Source organism: Hydra vulgaris, chromosome 01 (assembly GCF_038396675.1).
Source record: "Hydra vulgaris chromosome 01, alternate assembly HydraT2T_AEP".
Taxonomy (NCBI): domain Eukaryota; kingdom Metazoa; phylum Cnidaria; class Hydrozoa; order Anthoathecata; family Hydridae; genus Hydra; species Hydra vulgaris.
Window position 1 is genome coordinate 19,440,006 of NC_088920.1, and position 22,664 is coordinate 19,462,669.

At 27.7% G+C, this 22,664-nt stretch overlaps 1 protein-coding gene and 1 long non-coding RNA gene across 7 annotated transcripts; both read left to right on the forward strand.

The window, feature by feature from the left end:
• Nucleotides 1–996: 996 nt before the first annotated feature.
• Nucleotides 997–21,041, forward strand: LOC136075175 (uncharacterized). 6 transcript variants are annotated; one of them, XM_065787587.1, is made up of 6 exons: nt 997–1,152; nt 1,242–1,309; nt 3,699–3,808; nt 17,515–19,635; nt 19,762–20,265; nt 20,518–21,041. In XM_065787587.1, exons 3-6 carry the CDS (start codon nt 3,772–3,774, stop codon nt 20,988–20,990), a joined length of 3,135 nt encoding a protein of 1,044 aa, XP_065643659.1. In that variant the 5' UTR covers nt 997–1,152; nt 1,242–1,309; nt 3,699–3,771; the 3' UTR covers nt 20,991–21,041. The 6 variants fall into 6 exon arrangements, with proteins under 6 accessions (XP_065643659.1, XP_065643656.1, XP_065643658.1 ...); XM_065787584.1 differs by having other exon boundaries at nt 17,515–20,391; XM_065787586.1 differs by having other exon boundaries at nt 17,515–20,265.
• LOC136074810 (uncharacterized) lies at nt 13,108–15,280 on the forward strand. Its single transcript, XR_010635458.1, has 2 exons — nt 13,108–14,814; nt 14,990–15,280. It is a non-coding gene; the product is annotated as an uncharacterized LOC136074810 (long non-coding RNA).
• Nucleotides 21,042–22,664: the final 1,623 nt, after the last annotated feature.

Below are 22,664 nucleotides of genomic sequence, written 5' to 3' on the forward strand. Positions count from 1 at the left end.
TGTGAAATATAATGATTCGTTATAAAAAATTTTTTTATTAAAAGATCAAATTTTAAGCTACCTTTTATTGAAACAATATTACTTTTAAGACTTTAAACTAGATAATTAAAAAAAAATTACTGGGTAATTTGAGCATCCTCATATTACACGAAAATGGTGTTTTTAAATGAAGTCAAAAAAATGGAACGGATTTATAGCTAATATTGATATCTTTACCAAAAAAAATTAATCTATATTTCAACATCAAAATTTTGAACCACAGATTCTTTTATGTGTAGTTATAACAATTTAAAATCACAAAAAATTGAGTTGCCTTTTAATTAGATGACGCCGATTTTAATTTTTGACAAAGCCGGTTTTAATTGAGCAGCCGTGGCGCAGTGGTTAGAGTTCTGGCTCAGAACCCAGAGGTCCGTGGTTCACGACCAGCTTTAGCCCAACAAGTGACATTGGTACGGAAGGAGGCGTGAACCTCTTGTTAAATGCTCTCATGTGGTGCTCTGTGATAAGACCGCAAGGACTTCTGGGAGCACCTAAAATAACTTAAAAAAAAAAAAAAAAAAGATGAAAACCGTGAAATTGCGTATAAATTTGCACTATTTATATTGCTTTCATTTATCACCTCATAAATTCAGTTCAAAAAATACAATGCAACTTGAACTTCACTGCTTGCAACTTAGAAATCTTTTGGTATGCTCATATTACCTCGGTGTAAATATTACCCAAATCTACCCTATAGAAGATTTTTATCATATTCTTTTACATAAAGTCAATAACAAACTCTTAACCTTAATATATAGTATATCATTTACACGTAATTTAAAAAAATGTGATTTACATAATTTTTAATTGAAGTGTCATATTTCGTATCAGAAGTTTTTTACCTTTAATAGTTAATATGTTCATCATTGTTTTATGAAAAATCAAACATACTATGTGTATTAGGCAAACAAAAACATCTAAAAAAACAAGGTTTTTCTTTCAGATATTAAATGCTTCATTTAATTTCATTTTTTAAAATTTAAAACGTTTATTTCAAATAAACTAATATGTTAAAAAAGTGCGTGTATATAAATACAGCTATAATAATGTTTTGTATGCTTTTATAATTATAAGTGAAGATTTTTTTATAAGAAGTATCGTTTATTTCGTGTGAGTTAATATTATGTAACATTTTTATTGTTGGTAGTTTTTTCAAGCCATGTTTATAACATTCAATAAAACTTTATATCCTGTTTCAGCACAACTGCTTTTCAAAGCTATATGACATCAAATCAAGAAGATTGCCATAAATTTAGTTGTTTTACGGGTAATTTTTTATATAAGCGCCCGTTATTTTTAACTCAATGTTTCAATGATGCTTTCATTTATCAGTAGTAGTAGCAGCAGTAGTAGTAGTAGTAGTAGTAGTTGTAGTAGTAGTAGTAGTAGTAGTAGTAGTAGTAGTAGTAGTAGTAGTAGTAGTAGTAGTAGTTGTAGTTGTTGTTGTTGTTGTTGTTGTTGTTGTTGTTGTTGTTGTTGTTGTTGTTGTTGTTGTTGTTGTTGTAGCCGGCATCTTTAATAGTGTAGTAGTAGTAGTAGTAGTAGTAGTAGTAGTAGTTGTTGTTGTTGTTGTTGTTGTTGTTGTTGTAGCCGGCATCTTTAATACTCGAGAAAACAATCGTTTTTAGTTTATACGTTTTTTGTTAAACTGTATTACTTTTATTTAGCACAGCTGATGTTCAAGATTATTAATAAAAAAATTATTAATGACTAATATGCACTTAAAGTGATTATAAAAGTGGCGACCGGTAATAATAATAAAATATATACAAATGATTATTGTTAAAACTGTGATATCACATAATAAAAAATTAATATTAGTGTTTTTTATGCATACTTTTACATCTCGACAAATTTCAGGTATTAAAAAAAAAAAAAAAAAAAATGTTTTTGATTTCTTTATTTATAAATGTAATTAATACTTTTATATAAAAAAGCAAAAATATTTTATAAAGGTCGGAGCCTAATTTGGTGTGCTGAAATGACCAGCAGAAGTATCTTTGGTATATTCGTGTAGATCAGACACGAATAAAATGTCACAGAACATGCAAAAAATGAGCAGTAATATTTATCCAAAAGTTTATGTGTAAATGTAAATCAAAGTAGCGGTATTTTGGAGTTGGCGATATCATTTTTAGTCAAATTTAGATTTAATAAAACATACTATTGAACTCTAAGCATTAATAAAACTAAATGAGTTGTTTTCCAATGGCTCTTTAAAAAACGATATTTACGACAACAGTAGCCTGTATTATTTTTTTTATAAAATTGAAATAAAGACAGATTTTGTTGCAAACTTTTGAGGCAAAAATTATATAGAAACTATTTATTGACTATAGTTGCTCAAAAGCATCTAAAAATAACAGAGTCTAATACACAAAATTGTATAAGACTCAAAATACACAAAATTGTTATTTTTTAACACAAAAATCTTTACATAAAATCATTTCTACGCTTGTTTTTTAAACAAAAATAAAACGGATTTTTAACTAACATATTTTTCTTAATGAAAAAATAATTTCATAATATTAGCACCAAAATTTCGTGCCACAGATACATTCATGCATGATGATATTACTTTAACAACGCAAAAAATTTAATTATATGATAGCCGCTAATTTCTGCATATAAATTTACGCTTATTGTATTGATTCCTGTTATGACCACATAAAGTCAGTTCAAAAAATACAAAAGCAACTTTAACTTCACTGCTTACATCTAAGAAATCTTTAAGTACGCTCATTTTACCTAGGTGCTCATATTACCCTAATCTATCCTATTTATGGAGATAAAAATACTTAATATTTTCGAACTGAATGTTTGTTACGATTTATGCTTTACATAGATTTGGAAAAACACTTTAATTTTATTCATCTTTAAAGACCTTTTTTTTTAAACCCAATTAATTAAATATTTACTTAGAAATAAAAATTTTGTATACGAACAAATTTGCAGAACAAATTTTAACAAATATTTTATTACATATTCTGCACCTTATCTCTGGTTAAAATTGTTTTAATTAATTCGATATATCCATTACTTTAAATATCTTTAAATTTAAACTTCAAAATTTTATTATTATTTTTTTTTTTCCAGATATCATTGATATACATCGATGACACGCATAATTAATTATCTAAAAAAATAGACTTAGTTTACATAGACTTTAAGTGTTTAAGGTGTTTATGGTGTTTGGAGTGCTAAGAATACTCTTATGATTGAGTATGATTGATTATCTTATGATTGATTTCTTAGTAATAATCTTATGATTTCTTAGTAATAATCTTATGATTGAGTATTTCTTACTAAGTTAAAAGAATTCCAGTCAATAAATGTTTATATCAATAGTTTTCAAGCAAGTATCTTTTCTTCTTTTTTATTTTTTATACTTTTAATTATTAAAGATCAATTCGTCAGATTTTTATATTTTTTGGATATAAACTTAATCGTTTTTTAAAGTTGGTGCACTTTAATTTTCATGTTTTAATTTTCTTTTTATATATTAGACATTTTTGTATTCAGTTGTTCTACTTTGTGGTTAAGCATTTTTGATATTATGATTTTGCGTGGATAAATAGACTTCTTGAAATTATTATTATAATTTTTTCTTGAAATTGATATTGTAATTTTTACCCTTTTAATTTTTTTTCATCCAGTTCTTAAAAAGTGTCCGTCAGATCTTCGTGTATCATAAAAGTTCTTTTTGTCAACGTTTTTCGACGTTGTGAAATGTATAAACAGGTTGGTTATGAAGACAGCAAAACAGGTTAGTTAAAAGTTTATATACATACACAGGTATACATATCTACACATACATAAATTCAAAGATACAAATGCGCTTATATGTACAAGTAAACTAAAACTCATATACGTACATATACACCTACACATTGACATTTTATTTTTAAGTATTATTATTATTTTTTTTCTTTTCTTACTTATTTTTCGTTTTACAACTTTACTCTATACTTATAAATAATCGTATTATAAAAACATTATTTGTTTAGCACGATATACGTTTTAAAAATGAAGTATATATAATGAGCAAATGAAAAAATATAAAAAATATTAAAAGCAAATATCAAAGAAAAATATCAAGAAATAGCAAATTATCTAGAAAAACAAAATACCAAGAAAATATCAAGAACAAAATCTCGTAAGTATATAAAAAAAAAACATGTTTATCTCAAAATACTTTCTAAAATACTATTTTTATAAAATCATAGAATGAGAATCCAATACACTATTATATGTTGTATAATATATGTTTAAAGAATTCATTTGACATAAAAGTGTTAAAAATATAAAAACGTGTTTTCGAATCTAATCGAAGAAAAAATCAAAGTTTTTCGAAACTATTCTGTTCCAAAGAAAAGCTCCTCGAAATCAGATACTTGACTTTCCAAAATTAGTTTAAAAACAGTTGTAAAAATAAATTATCATTTCTTAAGTTTTATTTACTTTTATTTTTATAAGATATATATAGATTATGAAAAGGAATAGAAGATGCGTTAATTTAACGTTTGTACATAAAACAAAGTATGTTAAAAATATTCAGCTGAAAAATATTAAGAATGCTCATTTCAAATAATAGAGGCTTGGCATAAGCAAATCTATCTTTACAATTGGTTAGACGAGGAACTTGCTTCTGCTGACAATAAGGTGGTAATCATTTAGATTTATTAGTATTACCCCAGGAAATGTTTGGATAATTTATATGGCAATGGATAAAAGAGAAATATAGTTGTGTTAAAGTGTGTTTATTTAAAGTATTTATGGCTTTATACACTATTTATATACTTTTAGCAACTTTGTCACGCAAAAATTCTATGTGATATTTCCAGCTAAGGTTTATTTGCATTTTGTCTATAAAAAAAACATCATTTCATTAGGCAGTATTTTTTTTTTCGAAGTTGGATGAAAATGTGTCTATTTCATATCATAAATATTAAGTGACAATTTATTCATTTTAAGCCAGTCACAAACTTTTTGTTAACTCAGTATTCATATTTTGAAACAATTTTGTTATGCATTTATGAGATAGAAAGATATTAGTATCGTTAGCAAACAAGAGGGTCATTAAATTAGTGGCTTTAGGGAGATTTATAATGTAAATAAGAAAGAGAAGGGGTCCTAATGTAGAGCCTTGAAGGACTCGACAAGTTAAATCTAATAAATCGGAAGAAACAGTTGAATTAATATCAAAGAACTGTTTATAAATACTTAAACAACTTTTAAGTAGCATTAAAACGTTTTCTTTGATTCCATAATACTCTAATTTTTTAAATAGAATTTAGTGATCAATTGAATCAAAGACTTTGATAAGTCAATGAAAACTCCTTACAAAAATTGGGATTTCTTAAATATTTCGGCAATACTGCGGGTGATTTCGTCAACACTGCGGGTAGTTTCGTCAACACTGCAGGTAACTTTGTCAATACTGCAGGTAACTTTGTCAATAATGCATGTAATTTTGCCAATACTGCGGGTAATTTAGAGTATCGCTACTTATACGTCAAAACGTTACCGATTACTATGACATACGGTCACTATTTTCAAAATAATGGTTACCGTAGTGTTTTACTATATAATATCAATAGTTTTTATTATTATTGTATTGTTATTATTGTATCAATAGTTTTTATTATTATTGTGTTGTTGCTGCAACTAACATTTATATTTTATTAACTAAAATAGTAATTTGCTAATTAAAGTGTCGTTTTACTTGGCTAAGTACAATACTGTCAAAATGTTCAAAAATGTTGAAATAAAGCCACCTACATTGAAAAAAAAATTTAGGTAAGATAACAAAAATAATTAAGAAATAAAAAAGTTGAAGAGCCAGTCAGAGAAAAATCATATGAAAAAGAGAATAGTTCTTTGAAGAGCTGTAAAAATCTTTTGGAAGAATGTGTCATCAAATAAAATCTCATCGAAATTGTCAACAAGTATGACAAGTCGTTTATCTTAATAAATATTATCTTTTAATGGAAAGAATTATGTAAGAAATGTTTTCTTGTAATTTAAGTAGCTATTTCCTTGATTTTAATTGTTTATAATTAATAATATTTGTAGATTTTTATCCCTTATAAATTCAAGTAAAGTTTGTAAATTTTGTAAAGGGATAATTTGATTTAGTATAGTTGGATTTAGTGAAATGCAACAATGCCAAACGAAGCAAAGGTGGATGATAAAAATTGATAACTAGTGTGCTTGCTTTGTCTGAAAAATTGACAGACTTCTATTTTCCAAGTAAATTAAATATGCCAATTGTAGGGGAGAACTTGCACCCTTGATCCGTAATCACCTTTGATCCTATAGCGTTATCTCCATACTTACATAACTTAATAAAGAGGACTGATAACCAGCGTGTTATAAATATCGTATCTTCAAAATTAATTGTGTTTTGGTTAGAGAGTAGACGACTATTAAATTTAATTCTAAAGAGTTTGATTTTGACGATAAAAATTAATGTTTTTACTTTTACAAGAAACCCCATTCCTTTAATATTATTTTGAGTTGATTAATTTTGCGTATGTCATTTTGTAACTAAACTATTCACCTCTTATATGGTTGCTTTTGGTAAGCTATGGAAGCATCTAATATGACAAAAAAAGAGTTTTTTTTTAAATTGAGCGGGTTAGCACCCTTGATCTTAATGCGTTTATGCACCTTTGATCCTATGATCAAAGGTGCATACACGCACCTTTGATCCTATGATCGAAGGTGCATACACGCACAAAATGTTTAACCAATAAAGTAACATGTGCAATATGTCATATTATTTTTAAATATATTTTTTTCTTCCAAAATATAGCCTTAAAATTAAGATTTTTTACTATTTTGTGTTTTTTTTGTCATTCTAATATTTTTATATAATATAATTGTATTCATATACATATATATATATATATATATATATATATATATATATATATATATATATATATATATATATATATATATATATATATATATATATATATATATATATATATATATCTGTGTGTGCTTATTAATAAAGAAGATCCTAATAAGTAAAAATCTTTATAAACGTTCTTCCAAAAATTAGGAATATAGCAAAGCTATATAAATATTTTTCATTTTTTTACAGTTAAATATGGTGTATTATAAAAAAAGAAAAACCGATAGACCACCTAGAGGTAAAGTTAATGAAAATGAAATGCGAGCAGCTGTTAATGCAGTTTTAAATGGTGGTACAGCTTATTGTGTATCTAAAGAGAGGGAAATCAATTTAATGACACTTAAGGTATATGTTAGGAAATTTCAATTAAATCCAAGTACAGTCTGCAAACCTAACTTCATTAAGATGCAAATCTTTACCAACGAAGAAGAAACATCTTTATCAGACTATTTTTTAAGGGCTTCAAAACCTCACTATGGATTGTCTACCAAAACAACACGAAAACTTGCCTATGAATTTGCAATGACTCTTTCTAAGGGCATTCCTAAATCTTGCAAAAGTTTATAAATTGCTGGGAAACAGTGGCTTCGTGGTTTTATGTTACGTAGGAATGAGTTATTTTTACGAAATCCAAAAGCTACCAGTATGGCACGAGCAACTGCTTTTAATCGTTATACAGTTGGAGAATTTTTCACTAACCTAAAAGATGTTCGTCTGCGACACAAATTTTAGCCACAAAACATATATAATGTTGATGAGACATCACAACTGTTCAAAAACCAGTGAAAGTAATTGCTGAAAAACGAGATAAATAAGTTGGAAGGATAACTTCAGCAGAAAGAGGGACATTGGTAACAGTTTATTGAGCAGTAAATGAAATAGGAAACTCAATTCCTCCATTTTTTATTTTTCCAAGAGTTTACTTCAAAGAAAGTATGATAAATGGTGGTCCACCTGGATGTGTTGGGGTTGCAAATCCATCTGGCTGGATGAATGTTACAACGTTTTTTGAGTGGATGAAACATTTTATTCAAAAGCTGCAGTTGTAAGGAAAGCTTATGCACAAGCTTTTACTTTGTCTAACATTTCTGCTGGATTTGCTGTGGCAGGAATTGAAACCTTTAATCCTAACAAATTTTTTGATAATGAATTTTTGCCTTCATATGTAACAGACCGTCCATAAACCTATTACTACTAACCCATTTCCAGGTGTTGTTGATCCAATTTCTGCTATTGTTCATGCCCCAGCTTTTAATCAATCATTGATCTCAAGTCTGTCATCAGGTTTAGCTTGTAGTGTATTGCCAATTCAGCCTTTATCTTACCCTGTAAGTCAACTATCCAGTGTTCCTATTAATATCTCTCTTCAAGCAAGTCTAGAAAAAGTTAGGCCATTTCCGAAAGCTGGATCAAGGAAGCTCATTAACGGACGTAAGCGTTAGCGTACCCGAATACTCTCTTTTTTTTTTTTTTTTTGGTGCCCCAAGAAGTCCTAAAGGTCTTGTCACAGAGCACCGCGGAATTGCATTTAACCAGGAAGTTCACGCCTCCTTCCTTACCGTGACGCGAAAATATGTCCAGAGCTCGTTTCGAACCTGGATCTCCTGCTTATAAAAGCAAGCGTTCTAACCACTGCGCCACGGCCGCAGACACCCTTGTTCGAAACACCCTTGTTAAATACTCACAGACACCCTTGTTCGAAATGAGCTAAATAGACTTTAGGAAATGAAAAAAAAAGTCTCAGTTACAAAAGAAAAAACATGAAACGCAAAATAAGATCTTCATGACAAGGAAAAGAAAACTTGATCTTGAAAATAATAAAAAAAAACGTTGAGCCTCAAAAAATAACATTTTTTTCATTGATTTTTTCTACTTTTAAGAAAGATAAATTTGTAGTAAAATTAATAATAACTTTATTGGTATTTATTATAGACAGAGTTTTGACGACTTAAAAATAATTCTTACACATTTATGGTGTAAATTTGATCTCGGAACAAGTATACACACATAGGATCAAGGGTGCATATAGGCAGGATCAAGGGAGCATAATGGTATGCACCCATGATCCCAATTGAGGGTTCTTAGTTTTTATAATTTTAAATCTACTAAAAATACTCTGGTAAAAAAATGGTTATTGAATTATAATAAGGTATAAAATTTGCTATTGTGTACTGTTACTGTTACTTTAGAGATCGACATGAAAACATATATTCATTAAATTGGCCTGATAGATTTTTAGGATCATGGGTGCATACTCTCCCCTACAAGGTAAAGATCAATATTAGCGATTCTCGGGTGCCACAAGGACTCTCCGAGTCAGGTAAAAAATTTTTTTGCAGGAAATAAGAGGAGAAAGAAGTTATATTCTCTCCTTTGTTTAATTTCAATTCAATGCAAGTGAGACCTGAAACAAAAGGCACGATGTGTTAATGCCTAATCTGTAAAATAGGTCGTTCAAAGCTGCAAGAAAAAAATTATTTTGAAGAACAATCACCATTGAGAAAGAACTAAATGACGTTGCAGCACAAGCCTCTACCATTCAGGAAAAGGTTTGTCCCAGCAATGCTCTCAAATAAAGTTCAGGAAAAACCTTTAATTTTTAGCAGCTAGAGATGCCTGCGCGGCCAAAGAAATTGCTTCTTGAGATTTTTTTTTAATTAAGAAATATCCCCTGAACGAACTATACAACTAAAGAATCTGCAAGGTCTCCAATTACAAATGCACCCTGTAAATAATTATACTTAAATAAATATATATTCAATCAAAAATATTAAAAAAAAGAGAAAAGTTAGGTTCTGGAGATATATTTTTAACAAGTTTCGAATCACTTTGAATAACAAATAATTTAAAAGTTTAATGCAAACTTTCTGAACTAAGTTTAATATAAAGATAATATTTGTATGTTTTGATTTCAAGTCAATGTCGTGCCAAGCCACTATCAAGTGCACCAAAATTGACCTCTCTAGCTCTTGTTAGTGTACAATTAAATACGGGACTATCAAACAACTGATTAAAGGAACTGATTTGAACTGTAAATCAAACATCAACCAGCAAAATGGTAGAGCCAACTTTTTGTTAGAAACTCTCAATTAATTGCGTGATTTTTTCTCCTGCAGTGACTTAAAAAGTACCGACGGAAAAGAAGATTCTGGCACAGATCGGGTTGTTGCTCACTGCAATGAAATACCAAGTCTTGTGAATCATGTTATTCAATCTTGCATAATTTATGGTGGATATTTTGGTAAGCGCTGAAATGATCGAGGTAACGGTTTACTCAAGTTTTGTGAAAACATTGTTAATACTGCCTTATGGATTGATTCTAGCTTACCGCCTCAAAAACAACCTCTCACTTAAAGAACTAGCAAAAACACCAGAGTTAAGAGACAAATTCTTGTTGCAGTATCAGAAGATTTGCCTGAAACTAACTCGAACATTGAAGAAATTTGGTCACTGATTGATGCAAAGGGAGTTGAAATAATTTTGGCTTCCGATATAAAAATTGCAAATATAATTTGTGGTCTTGAAACCCATTAATGTATCCACCCTTGTACATGGTGTGACGTTGAATCCAAGTGTCTTGCCAAATTTTTAAGCTTGCGAACACTGAGCTCACTAAAATCTAGCCTCAAGTCTTTCCAGCAATCTGGCGGGATTGTTGTATGTGCCAAATAATTTTGAAAATAATCCGACCTTTTGAATTGCATCTCCTTATAGAAGTTGTCAATCATCATTTCAACAAGCCAGCTACCCTCCACATTTAACTGAACTAATATCTTAATGGCCAATTCAAGGGAAATGAATGCAGAAAAAATTTTAAAAATGTGGATGTGCTCCAGCAACTTGCTCATTCAAACTCACTTCCAAACATTCTTCACATAATTGAAGCATTCAAAAGTTTCAGTTTAGTTGTAGAAGCTTGCTTGAGACTTATCTTTCAACTAGATTTTCTAAAATAATTGAAAACTTTAAAATGTGTTCCTTAATGATAACTGATGCAAACGGAACATACAAAATTCACATCGTCTTCTGTCATGTCAAAGATTTCATCAGTCGCAAAGGATCTCCCCTTGGGTTCTTTAAGTGAAAAAACTTTATCTGAAAATTTGTAACCAAATATCACATTAATAGGTAACATTTTGAGGTCTAACAAAGTATAAACTCAAACTGCCATAAATTCTCAATCAGTAAACTAATCCAACTTAAATTTTATCCAGAGTTTGGTGTGGCCATATGCTATTTTCACCCCACATAAGTGGCGTTTTTAGGTCAGCTTTAAGCTTTAGGTTGGTATTATCCGTACTAACCGTGTTTGATTACTCCAACTCAAATACTCTGTTTGAAACTATGTACTCTAAAATTTTCATCTCGAGATATTTTCTTAATATTAAATCACAAAAATGTTATACTTAATCTTCGATTGTATTCATCTTCCATGCAGTCATCAGTATCAGTATCCTATAATATTAGTAGTAATATTGTATCAGTATTTAATACGGTATTTCATTTTCTGTAATATTAGCTGTAATATTGTATGGCAAATTCACTTGAACCGAAATAAAAAAAAGAAAAATTTTAAATATTGAACAGGGCCGACGACACGGATTTTGAAGTGGGAGTGTCAATTCTTAAAAAAAGTATTCTATATCTAGAATTGTCTTCAAAAAAAACAACATAATAAGGTCCTTTAGAAAGTCGGTGCCCCCATTCCCCGGTGTCTTCGGCTGTGTTGAATACATTTAATTCAGATGTATTAAGTAATCTTATTTGTTTGATGTAATTAATGTAATGTTTCCATGTAGTAAGTTCATCCAAGAAAAACTCTTAAAAACGTTGTAACGCAGTTACAAACTTTACTGTTTTAATCACTATTTGATTTTACTCTTTTAATCTCAATTTGATCAATAAAGATTGGAGGCATATTTATGGGTAGATAATGCTTTTTTTTTAAGTGGATAAAAAGTAGTATATTTTGTTTTATTAGTATTTATAGTTAACTTGTTACATTTGAACCAGGTAGAAATGTCTTTAAGCACGTCATTCTTCGTAGAAAAAAGTTTAAATATCTTTATTAGAAAAAAATAGGTTAGCGTTGTCCGCAAACATAATACTAAGTAGATTTATGGCTTTATTCAAGTCATTAACGTAAATCAAAGTTTTTTTTTTGCGGTTTTGATCTACCATTTGTAACTTTTCAAACTCAACCTTAACAAGGCCGTACACAACTTTTTTTGATGTTTGAGCTAAGCAACTTTAAAACATGAAGAAAACTCCATATTTAAGTATGTTTATATATATGAGGAATGAGGATGCTATGCAAAAAAATGCAGTGATTGGAGACTGGGAGCAACATAAACCACAAAACGTTAGCCCCCCAGCCCCAAAGAGGAGGGCAATGAGTCAATTTTGTAATTTTTTTTTTCAATCTTAAACTCAATCTAAATTTATTGATGAATTTTAAATTTGATTCAATAATCTTTTGTTGATCGGCTTTTATGACCTTATAAAGTTTACAGCCCCCTCAATTTTAGGGGGCTGTAAACTTTATAAGGTCATACTTAAATATGGAGTTCTCTTCATGTTTTAAAGTTGCTTTACTCAAACATCAAAAAAAGGTGTCTACAGCCTTGCTTAGACAATGTATTCTTTTATTTAAGATATTTTTTTTGTTCATTTATTTCACCATAAAACATGAAAATTTACAAGAATGAATTACATAATTAAGATTAGGTGTTAATTAAATAGTTACAATCTAGTCAATGCAGTGACACCTAAAAAAAAAATGTTTAAAAAACATATAGAGAATTAAAATATAAATAAAAAAAATAATAATAATGAAAAAGATAAACAAAAAAAGCCTAAACAAAAACATTGAAGAGCAAATAAAAATAAAATAAAGCACTAATAAATAGTGATAGTATTATTAATTATATATTAATAAGCATGATAAAAAAGTTAATTTTAGCATTAATAGTTATTATAATAATACACAGAACAATTACAATAACAATTATAACAATAACTAAAAAAGCAATTACTAATCAACCTTAATATACTCAGATACTTCTAATGTAATGAAAATCGTTTCAAACTTTTTTTTTTTAAATATATATATTATAATTGTCTTTCTTATCTTATCTTCTTTCAAATCCTTATATTTCATTTTTAACATACAATATACGCATGTATAATTATATTTAAATCGGTAGAAAATAGCTTATTAAAAATTATTCATTTAACTCTTTTTAACTGTTTTTTATCAATAGAGTCTCATCATAAATGAATGATCAAATTGACAAAACCTAAATTTATACTAAAAATTAATTTTCTTTTTATTTCATTACATAGTTAATTAATTAGATTAAAATTGATCAATAAACATTTTCCGCCCTCAAATTAGTTACTTAAAATTTTTAATCGAAATACAATTAAAGTAAGTTACAGGTGCACAAAAAATATGGAAAGAACTATAAGAGGTCATAAAAATGCTTTATTAAACAAATAAGAAACCCTGAATGAAAAAACGACAGAAAATTGTAATTGTAAACAAAAAACATTTTTTTATAAGTAGAATATGCATATCAAAAAACGTGGTATATAAATGCGTTGTTCTTTCTAAGAATGTACCTCATAAACAATATATTGGCTTAACAGAGGGTGAAAAAAACATTTTGCCAATCATAAGCAGTCCTTTGAAAATTAAAAATATTTAAAAGACATCATGCTGTCAAAACATATATAGGAAATAAAAGAAAAAAAATATTAAAGATTTAATAGTAAATTGGTCCATCCTTAAAACATCACTTGCATATAACAATATTTCCAAAAAATGCATACTATGCCCTTAAAAAAAATTTGAAATTATTGCACATGCGAATCAAAAAAGTTGATTAAACAAAAAATTGAATTGATTTCTATATGCAGGCACGAAAATAAGTTTCTGCTAAAATACTATAAAAATTAATGAGCTAAAATAATAGTTACATTTCATCACTCCCCCCACCTTCCCTTTTAAAAAATTCTAAAAAATAGCAAAAGCAATCAAGTCTAAAAAATTCTTTTTATAATAGTGTCAGCAAAGGTATGAAGAGTTACAGTAGTTAAGGCATTTACGACTTCCTGTAATTTAAGTTAAAAAACCCGTTTCTAGTAAATTGCTATAAAAGGTCTTTTTTTTTAATTGAACTTTTTTTTCTTTGTTATGAAAAGTAAACTCTGAAATATATGTAAGTACACTTCAAGGTGTATGGCTTAATTTTATTTAAAAAGAGCCATGTAGTAAGCAGTTAAATCTTGATAACCTTTGCTAGTGGTAACTTGTTAGTAGTGATTACGTATTTGATAATTTCAATTTTAATTTTTTTTAAATCATTCACAGACAATGATTATAAAATCAAATATCACTATTTTTTGTTTTAATATTAATTAGGGAAAAAGTTAAAGCATATATTATATGCTTTATTATGATAAATAAATTTTATTTTAAAAAATATTATTATAATTTTTATTTAATCAAATCTATTTTTCTAGAAACATATTTTGATTTTTGATTTGAGATATGTTTAAAAAAATTGTGTTAATTTCGCTATTGTTATTGCTACACAACTAATCTCTTTGAACAGTTATTATTAACGTTTTGTAAAGTTCTATTTGCACAATTATTGACGGTAGCAAAATAATATTTTCATATGAATTTAAGAATATTTATAAGTTTTTTCACTAATAATAAAATGGCTGAAACAGCATAGAAAGCAAACCAAAGATAGAGAAAAAGAAGCTATTTTTATCACCTAAACCTAAGAATAAACCTAAAAAGAAATAGTCATTTGTGAAATATACTTCTGATTCCGGTAAGAACATCTAAAAAATAACTTAAGTCTAGCTATCTAAAGTGTTCTTTTATAACGTAACGTAAAAGTATTTACAACGTAACGTAAAACTATTTAGAGCTTTCGCCCAAGCCTATTAATTCAATTGCTTTATTTGATACAAAATATGTCAATTAAGTTTATCTTTACTTTTCAGATGATAGGACATTATTGAGCAGATGCAACGAAAATAGAGCAGGTCAAATCACATGAGTAAGGACCAAAACCAAACTTTTATTTGTAAAGCATACAAATGTAAACAATATTTTTTGATAAACTTTTAAAACACTAACATCAAAGAGCAACTAAAATAACATACTGTTAAAGAAAAACGTTAAGGTGAACACTGGAGAAAGTTCAAAAACGTGGGAGGTGAACATAGGAAATATATATATATATATATATATATATATATATATATATATATATATATATATATATATATATATATATATATATATATATATATATATATATATATATATATATATATATACATATATATATATATATATATATAATAATTACAAGAATAAATAATAATAATAATATTAAGATATATTTACCTCAAAAACTGTTTGTTTTCTTTGTATAAACAAAGCTGGGTAACACCGTTCATAATTAATAAAGTAAACAGTACTTGGATGTCGTTCAGCAATGAGGAGAATAGATGAAGAAAAACACGTGATTATTCTCTATTCAATTTTGAAGGAATTTATTCAAATGTGTTCACAAGGGAGCAATCATGCTATTGTCTCATCTGTCAAATTGGTCAGCTTAAGCTCAGTCAAAAGCATCCATTCGATATCTGCTAAAAATTTGAAAGTGAAAAAAATCTCCACAGATGCTCAAATGCATTTCAATTCTTGGCAAATGTATTCCCCATCGTTGAAATAAGTAAAAATTCAAATAAAATATGAGAATACTTATTGCAAACGTCAATAAAGTTTCTGATTAAAAAGATGACACAGTTATTTGCTGAAAAATATCATCACCAAATGGGACTATTCGTGTTGGTCAGGGTAAAAGTTGTAGACCTTTACCATTAACCCCAGGTAATTTTGATTCTCCTTCTAAAATTTCACTTTAAAAAACATGAGGAGGGTCAAAAATGGAAAAAGCAATCATTCACTGTAAAGACTTTATTGTATTGCTTGACTATGTTCTTTTGGAAAGAAAGATGTTTTCTGACTATTATCATCAAATATGGAACAAATGGTGGTGCAGGAGTTTTGAAATGTTTTGAAATAAAGTTCTAAATTAAATGTGGAGAACTGCAAACATTAGGTTCTCTCAAAGCTTCGTTTTAAGCATTTGCTTTTCTGGCAATGATGTAAAGAGTGCAACAACATTTGTAAATGTCATTCGTGAACCCATTCTTGAAGCAGATGACACTGTCTTTGTTTTGGGTTTGAAAAGAAAGCAGCATTTCACATTTTTCCCCTTATTGATGCCATACGACAGTTCAATGCTGTTATAAAGACATGCTTTGGGAATGTTTTGGAACATAATTTTAATTTTGAAAAAAATTTTTTCTAGCACTTTTCCTTGGCACTTTCTGCAGGAAATATGACTGCAAAAGTTCATACTTAATATTTTTCATATCAAGGATTTCATCATGAGAAAGAGCATTTTATTAGAAATTAATAATCAGCCAAAAACTAAAGATGTAAAACTTTAGTTTTTTGCTCACTATTAACTAAAACTAGTTTTATATAATTGGCGAAGGTATAAACGTCTCATTTCACATCCAGAATATCAAACTCAACCTTAAAAATGTGTTGTTGATTTTAACAGCAAAAATTTGTAAAAATGCTTTAAGACTTTCAAAACAGTCCCTCTTGAATAAAAAATCATGTATATTTTGATCTTTATAGTGAATTAAAAAATTACTTATTTATTTGTACCATGGAAATGCAAAATTTTTTAATGCTGTTATTTTCTTAATAATAACAAACTAAATGTTAAATAACTTTTTTAAATACATTGTTTTTAAATCAGTTTTTACATTTTTATGATCCAGATAGCATAGGCTTGCAAACCCCATATCTCATTTAAAACTCCTTATGCCATTTTTCCAGGTCAGCTCTATGAGGTTATCTTGATTTTTTGACAAGATTAAAACGTTTGCCAAAACGTTGAAAACTGTAAATATATTATGTTTGTTAATTTAAAAATTTATACATTCTTTAGAATTCGTAATGCAAAAAAAAAAGATTAAAAAAAAATAGTTTTATGAAATCCCAACATTTCCATCACAGGTTGGTAGAACACACGCTATAAATAACGTTTTTTTTTTATAGGCCTTTTCATGAATTTTAACTCATAAACTCAGCTTAAAATAAAATTTGTATTTTTACTTGTATTCTCTAGAGTAACATAACTGTTTTATGTTTTTCAAGCTGTTAAGTTCACTAAGTACGTTAAGTATTGTTTACGAAACCTTATTAAACTATATGTAATTGTTATGGTATAAGATAAAATTTTATTTAATAATTTTTCAAACCAGTTTAATTTTATATATATAAAATTTTTTTAGATTTAATAATAACGCGCTGCATTAAAAAAAAAGAGAATAGTTTAATAAAAAGTTAAAACTTTTAACTAAATAAATGATATTAAATTTATTTTAATTAAAAAAAAAAATTTTTATAATACATCTAACCGTACGTGTATTTTTAGGTATTCAATCTTTTTCGGAAAAAATATTTTCACGCAAGAAACTACTTTGTGAAATTCAAGATTATTTTTTACAAGATGCAAACGAGCCAACTTTAGTATTGTATGGAATGTCGGGTGTCGGAAAGACACATATTGCCAGAAAATATTGTGAAATATCGTATAACTTCTATAAAAACGTTGTTTGGATTGACGCAGCATTTGCAATGTTACAAACTTCAATGAGAAACCATTGTCAAATATTAGGATTCGAGGTTCAGGATTCAAAAGGAGATTATTGTGGTATAAAAGTGATTGTTGGAAAAATTCACAACTATTATAAAAATGAAAAAACTTTGTATGTTTTTGACAACGTCGACGATGAAAGTGTTAAAAACTTATCAATGTACATTTCAAAAAAACCGAATTCATTCACGTTGATTACCTCCCAATGGAGAACGTGGTCGAATAATGTAAATCAAATGCTAGTTGATGTTTTTTCTTCTGAAGAAGCATTCGCTTATGTAAAAAATAATACTAGAGAAAACAGCGACGAAAAGATATTAAACTTAATAAAAGAACTTGGTTATCATCCGTTCGCAATTACTCAGGCAATAAAATATATAAGTATACATAAAATTTCGATAGAAAAATACATAGATCGATATAGATCGAAACCATTAGAAATATTAGACAATATTAACTTTCCGACCGAAGCAGAATCGAAGTCTCCAATAAAAACAATCAACTTAGTTTTAATAAAATTAGAAAAAACTAAACCTTTTCTATTTAAAATATTAAACTGTTTGTCTCATTGCGAAGGTCAAAACATTAGTAAACAGTTTATTACACAAATATCAAATCAAATGGAAACAAACGATGAATCTTTAATCGATGAAGCTATTGGATTACTAATGAGTTATTCTTTACTAAACTGTTTTGATGATGAAAAATATACAATACACGAACTTACACAGTTAACATGTAAATGTTTTCAAAAAAGAAACTCAAGTACAAATACATATTTTCATTTAATCGAAAATTATTTTAAAGTTGAAATGAATGAAGTAAAAGATCACATGGATTACGGAAAAGATTTCGTTTTTCATTTCATCTATATGTTTCGTACTAACGGAAAAATACTTTCGGAAACCTTCCATCATATGACGAATTCTATTAAAAAATTACTAGTATGTAAAGGTTTATTTGAAGAAGCAATCGAAATATTAAAAGTTGTTCAAAATTTTAATACAGAAACTTATGGTGAAAATAATACAATCACGCTTGATACAAAACATAATATCGCACGCTCTTTGGACGATATGGGAAAATATAACAAAGCTTTAGAAATTTATTATTCTGTTGATAAAATAAAAACTGAAATTTTAGGTATCAACCATCCATCTACAATGACAACAAAACATTGTATCGCACTCTGTTTGAACAATATGGGAAAATATAACGAAGCTTTAGAAATTTATTATTCTGTTGATAAAATACAAACTGAAATTTTAGGTATCAACCATCCGTCTACAATGACAACAAAACATTGTATCGCACTCTGTTTGCACAATATGGGAAAATATAACGAAGCTTTAGAAATTTATTATTCTGTTGATAAAATAAAAACTGAAATTTTAGGTATCAACCATCCGGATACAATGACAACAAAACATAATATCGCACTCTGTTTGAACAAAATGGGAAAATATAACGAAGCTTTAGAAATTTATTATTCTGTTGATAAAATAAAAACTGAAATTTTAGGTATCAACCATCCATCTACAATGACAACAAAACAATGTATCGCACTCTGTTTGGACAATATGGGAAAATATAACGAAGCTTTAGAAATTTATTATTCTGTTGATAAAATACAAACTGAAATTTTAGGTATCAACCATCCGTCTACAATGACAACAAAACATTGTATCGCACTCTGTTTGGACAATATGGGAAAATATAACGAAGCTTTAGAAATTTACTATTCTGTTGATAAAATAAAAACTGAAATTTTAGGTATCAACCATCCGGATACAATGACAACAAAACATAATATCGCACTCTGTTTGAACAATATGGGAAAATATAACGAAGCTTTAGAAATTTATTATTCTGTTGATAAAATAAAAACTGAAATTTTAGGTATCAACCATCCATCTACAATGACAACAAAACATTGTATCGCACTCTGTTTGAACAATATGGGAAAATATAACGAAGCTTTAGAAATTTATTATTCTGTTGATAAAATACAAACTGAAATTTTAGGTATCAACCATCCGTCTACAATGACAACAAAAAGTAATACCGCACTCTGTTTGAACAATATGGGAAAATATAACGAAGCTTTAGAAATTTATTACTCTGTTGATAAAATACAAACTGAAATTTTAGGTATCAACCATCCGTCTACAATGACAACAAAAAGTAATACCGCACTCTGTTTGAACAATATGGGAAAATATAAAGAAGCTTTAGAAATTTATTACTCTGTTGATAAAATAAAAAATGAAATTTTAGGTATCAACCATCCGTCTTCAATGACAACAAAACATTGTATCGCACTCTGTTTGAACAATATGGGAAAATATAACGAAGCTTTAGAAATTTATTACTCTGTTGATAAAATAGAAACTGAAATTTTAGGTATCAACCATCCGTTGACAATGGCAACAAAACATTGTATCGCACTCTGTTTGGACAATATGGGAAAATATAACGAAGCTTTAGAAATTTATTATTCTTTTGATAAAATAAAAACTGAAATTTTAGGTATCAACCATCCGTCTACAATGACAACAAAAAATAATATCGCACTCTGTTTGAACAATATGGGAAAATATAACGAAGCTTTAGAAATTTATTATTCTTTTGATAAAATAAAAACTGAAATTTTAGGTATCAACCATCCGGAAACAATGACAACAAAATATAATATCGCACTCTGTTTGCACAATATGGGAAAATATAACGAAGCTTTAGAAATTTATTATTCTGTTGATAAAATACAAACTGAAATTTTAGGTATCAACCATCCGTCTACAATGACAACAAAACATAATATCGCACTCTGTTTGAACAATATGGGAAAATATAACGAAGCTTTAGAAATTTATTATTCTGTTGATAAAATAAAAACTGAAATTTTAGGTATCAACCATCCGTCTACAATGACAACAAAAAATAATATCGCACTCTGTTTGAACAATATGGGAAAATATAACGAAGCTTTAGAAATTTATTATTCTGTTGATAAAATAAAAACTGAAATTTTAGGTATCAACCATCCGGAAACAATGACAACAAAATATAATATCGCACTCTGTTTGCACAATATGGGAAAATATAACGAAGCTTTAGAAATTTATTATTCTGTTGATAAAATACAAACTGAAATTTTAGGTATCAACCATCCGTCTACAATGAAAACAAAACGTAATATCGCAATCTGTTTGAATAATTTAGAAAAAAAGCAAACGAGTTGTTTAATTATTTGATTATTATATTCGTTTTAATATATATAAAGTTTATCTGTTCATAAAATATAATTGACAAACGTTTTTCTTTAAAAGTTAGAGAACTCCGTTATTTAATCGCTAAGTTTTTGTTATTGCGATATATATATATATATATATGTATATATATATATATATATATATATATATATATATATATATATATATATATATATATATATATATATATATATATATATATATATATATATATATATATATATATATATATATATATATACTTAATTGGTTAAAGTATAATTAAAAGATGAAGCAATTAATACGGCTCCCTCAGGTATTATAGTATGGAATATTAGGAAAACGTTTTTGATTTTTTATTATTAGTTTTTGAATCTCACGATAGCAATTAACTACATGTTAGTGATGACAATTTATGCTTTTATTCTTATTAATTTAAATTAGAAAAATAATTATAAAAAAGAAATTTGAAATGCATTAACTTTATTTAGTTAAAGTAAATAAAAAAATATAATAGTAGTTTAAATTGATTGTTTACACAGATGAAAAAGTCGTCATAAAGCATAAGGAGAATTCTTAAAACGGCTGTGTTTGTTTTAATAATAATAATTTTTAAATGATAATTTTTTCTTATTTTATTAATTTTAAATAAGTTTTACAATAAAAAAATTACGTATGAACGAGAGTTTCGTTTTTAAAAATATTTTAAAAGAACGCATAGATTCAAATAAGATCGAAAACAGTTGGCACTGATCTTAATAATGCTAACCTAGCTGACTTAAGAACACCACTCATATGGGGGTGATGGCATTCACATCAAAGTACCCTATGATGCAAATTTTAAAATCTTTTAATTTTTTAGTTTAAGTTTAAGTGAAACTTTGACTTCATAATGTGACAATAAAAACACTTGTAGAATGAGAAACTAATCAGCCGTTTAGAATGAGAAATTTAGCAGCCGAAGCTGCTCAGCAACTGGCGCCGCAGCTGCTCAGCAAGTGAGAGCCGTAGCTGGTCAGCAAGTAGCAAACTGAGCAACTGTAGCGCAGTGGTAGCGCATAAACAAAGGATCCGTGGTTCAAACCAAACCTCATGGCAATTTTTGTGACATTTGTATGGAAGGAGGCGTGAACTTTCAATGAAATTCCTATCCACAGTGCTCTGTGATAAGACCGTGAGGACTTCTTAGGGCACCTAAACAAAATGAAAAAAAAAAAAAAAAAAAGAGTCACTGCATATAATTTAATAAAAATTGGTGCAAATGTAGCATATGGCCACACCAAATTCTAGATAAAGTTTTATTTGAAATATTTTTCTGGATAAGAATTTATGGCAGTTTGAGTTTATAATTTGTTAAATTTTTGCTTGAAAATTTTACCTATTACTGTAATATTCAATCAAAATTTTCAAAAGAAAGGTTACATATGTGTTTTACTATGTAATATCAAAAACTTTTGTTATAATTATTTTATTGCTACATGTACTATTTAGATTCTATAGAGAAAAATATTGATTTACTATTTAAAGCGTGGTTTGATTTGGGTTATGCATAGCATAAATATCTCAACATTTCCTGTTTTATACACTATTGTTTAAATGCAAAAAAAAAAGTGCCAAAAAAAGTTCCAAAAAAAGTGCAAATCTTGACAAAGAGACAATCAGTTGGTAAAACAAAAA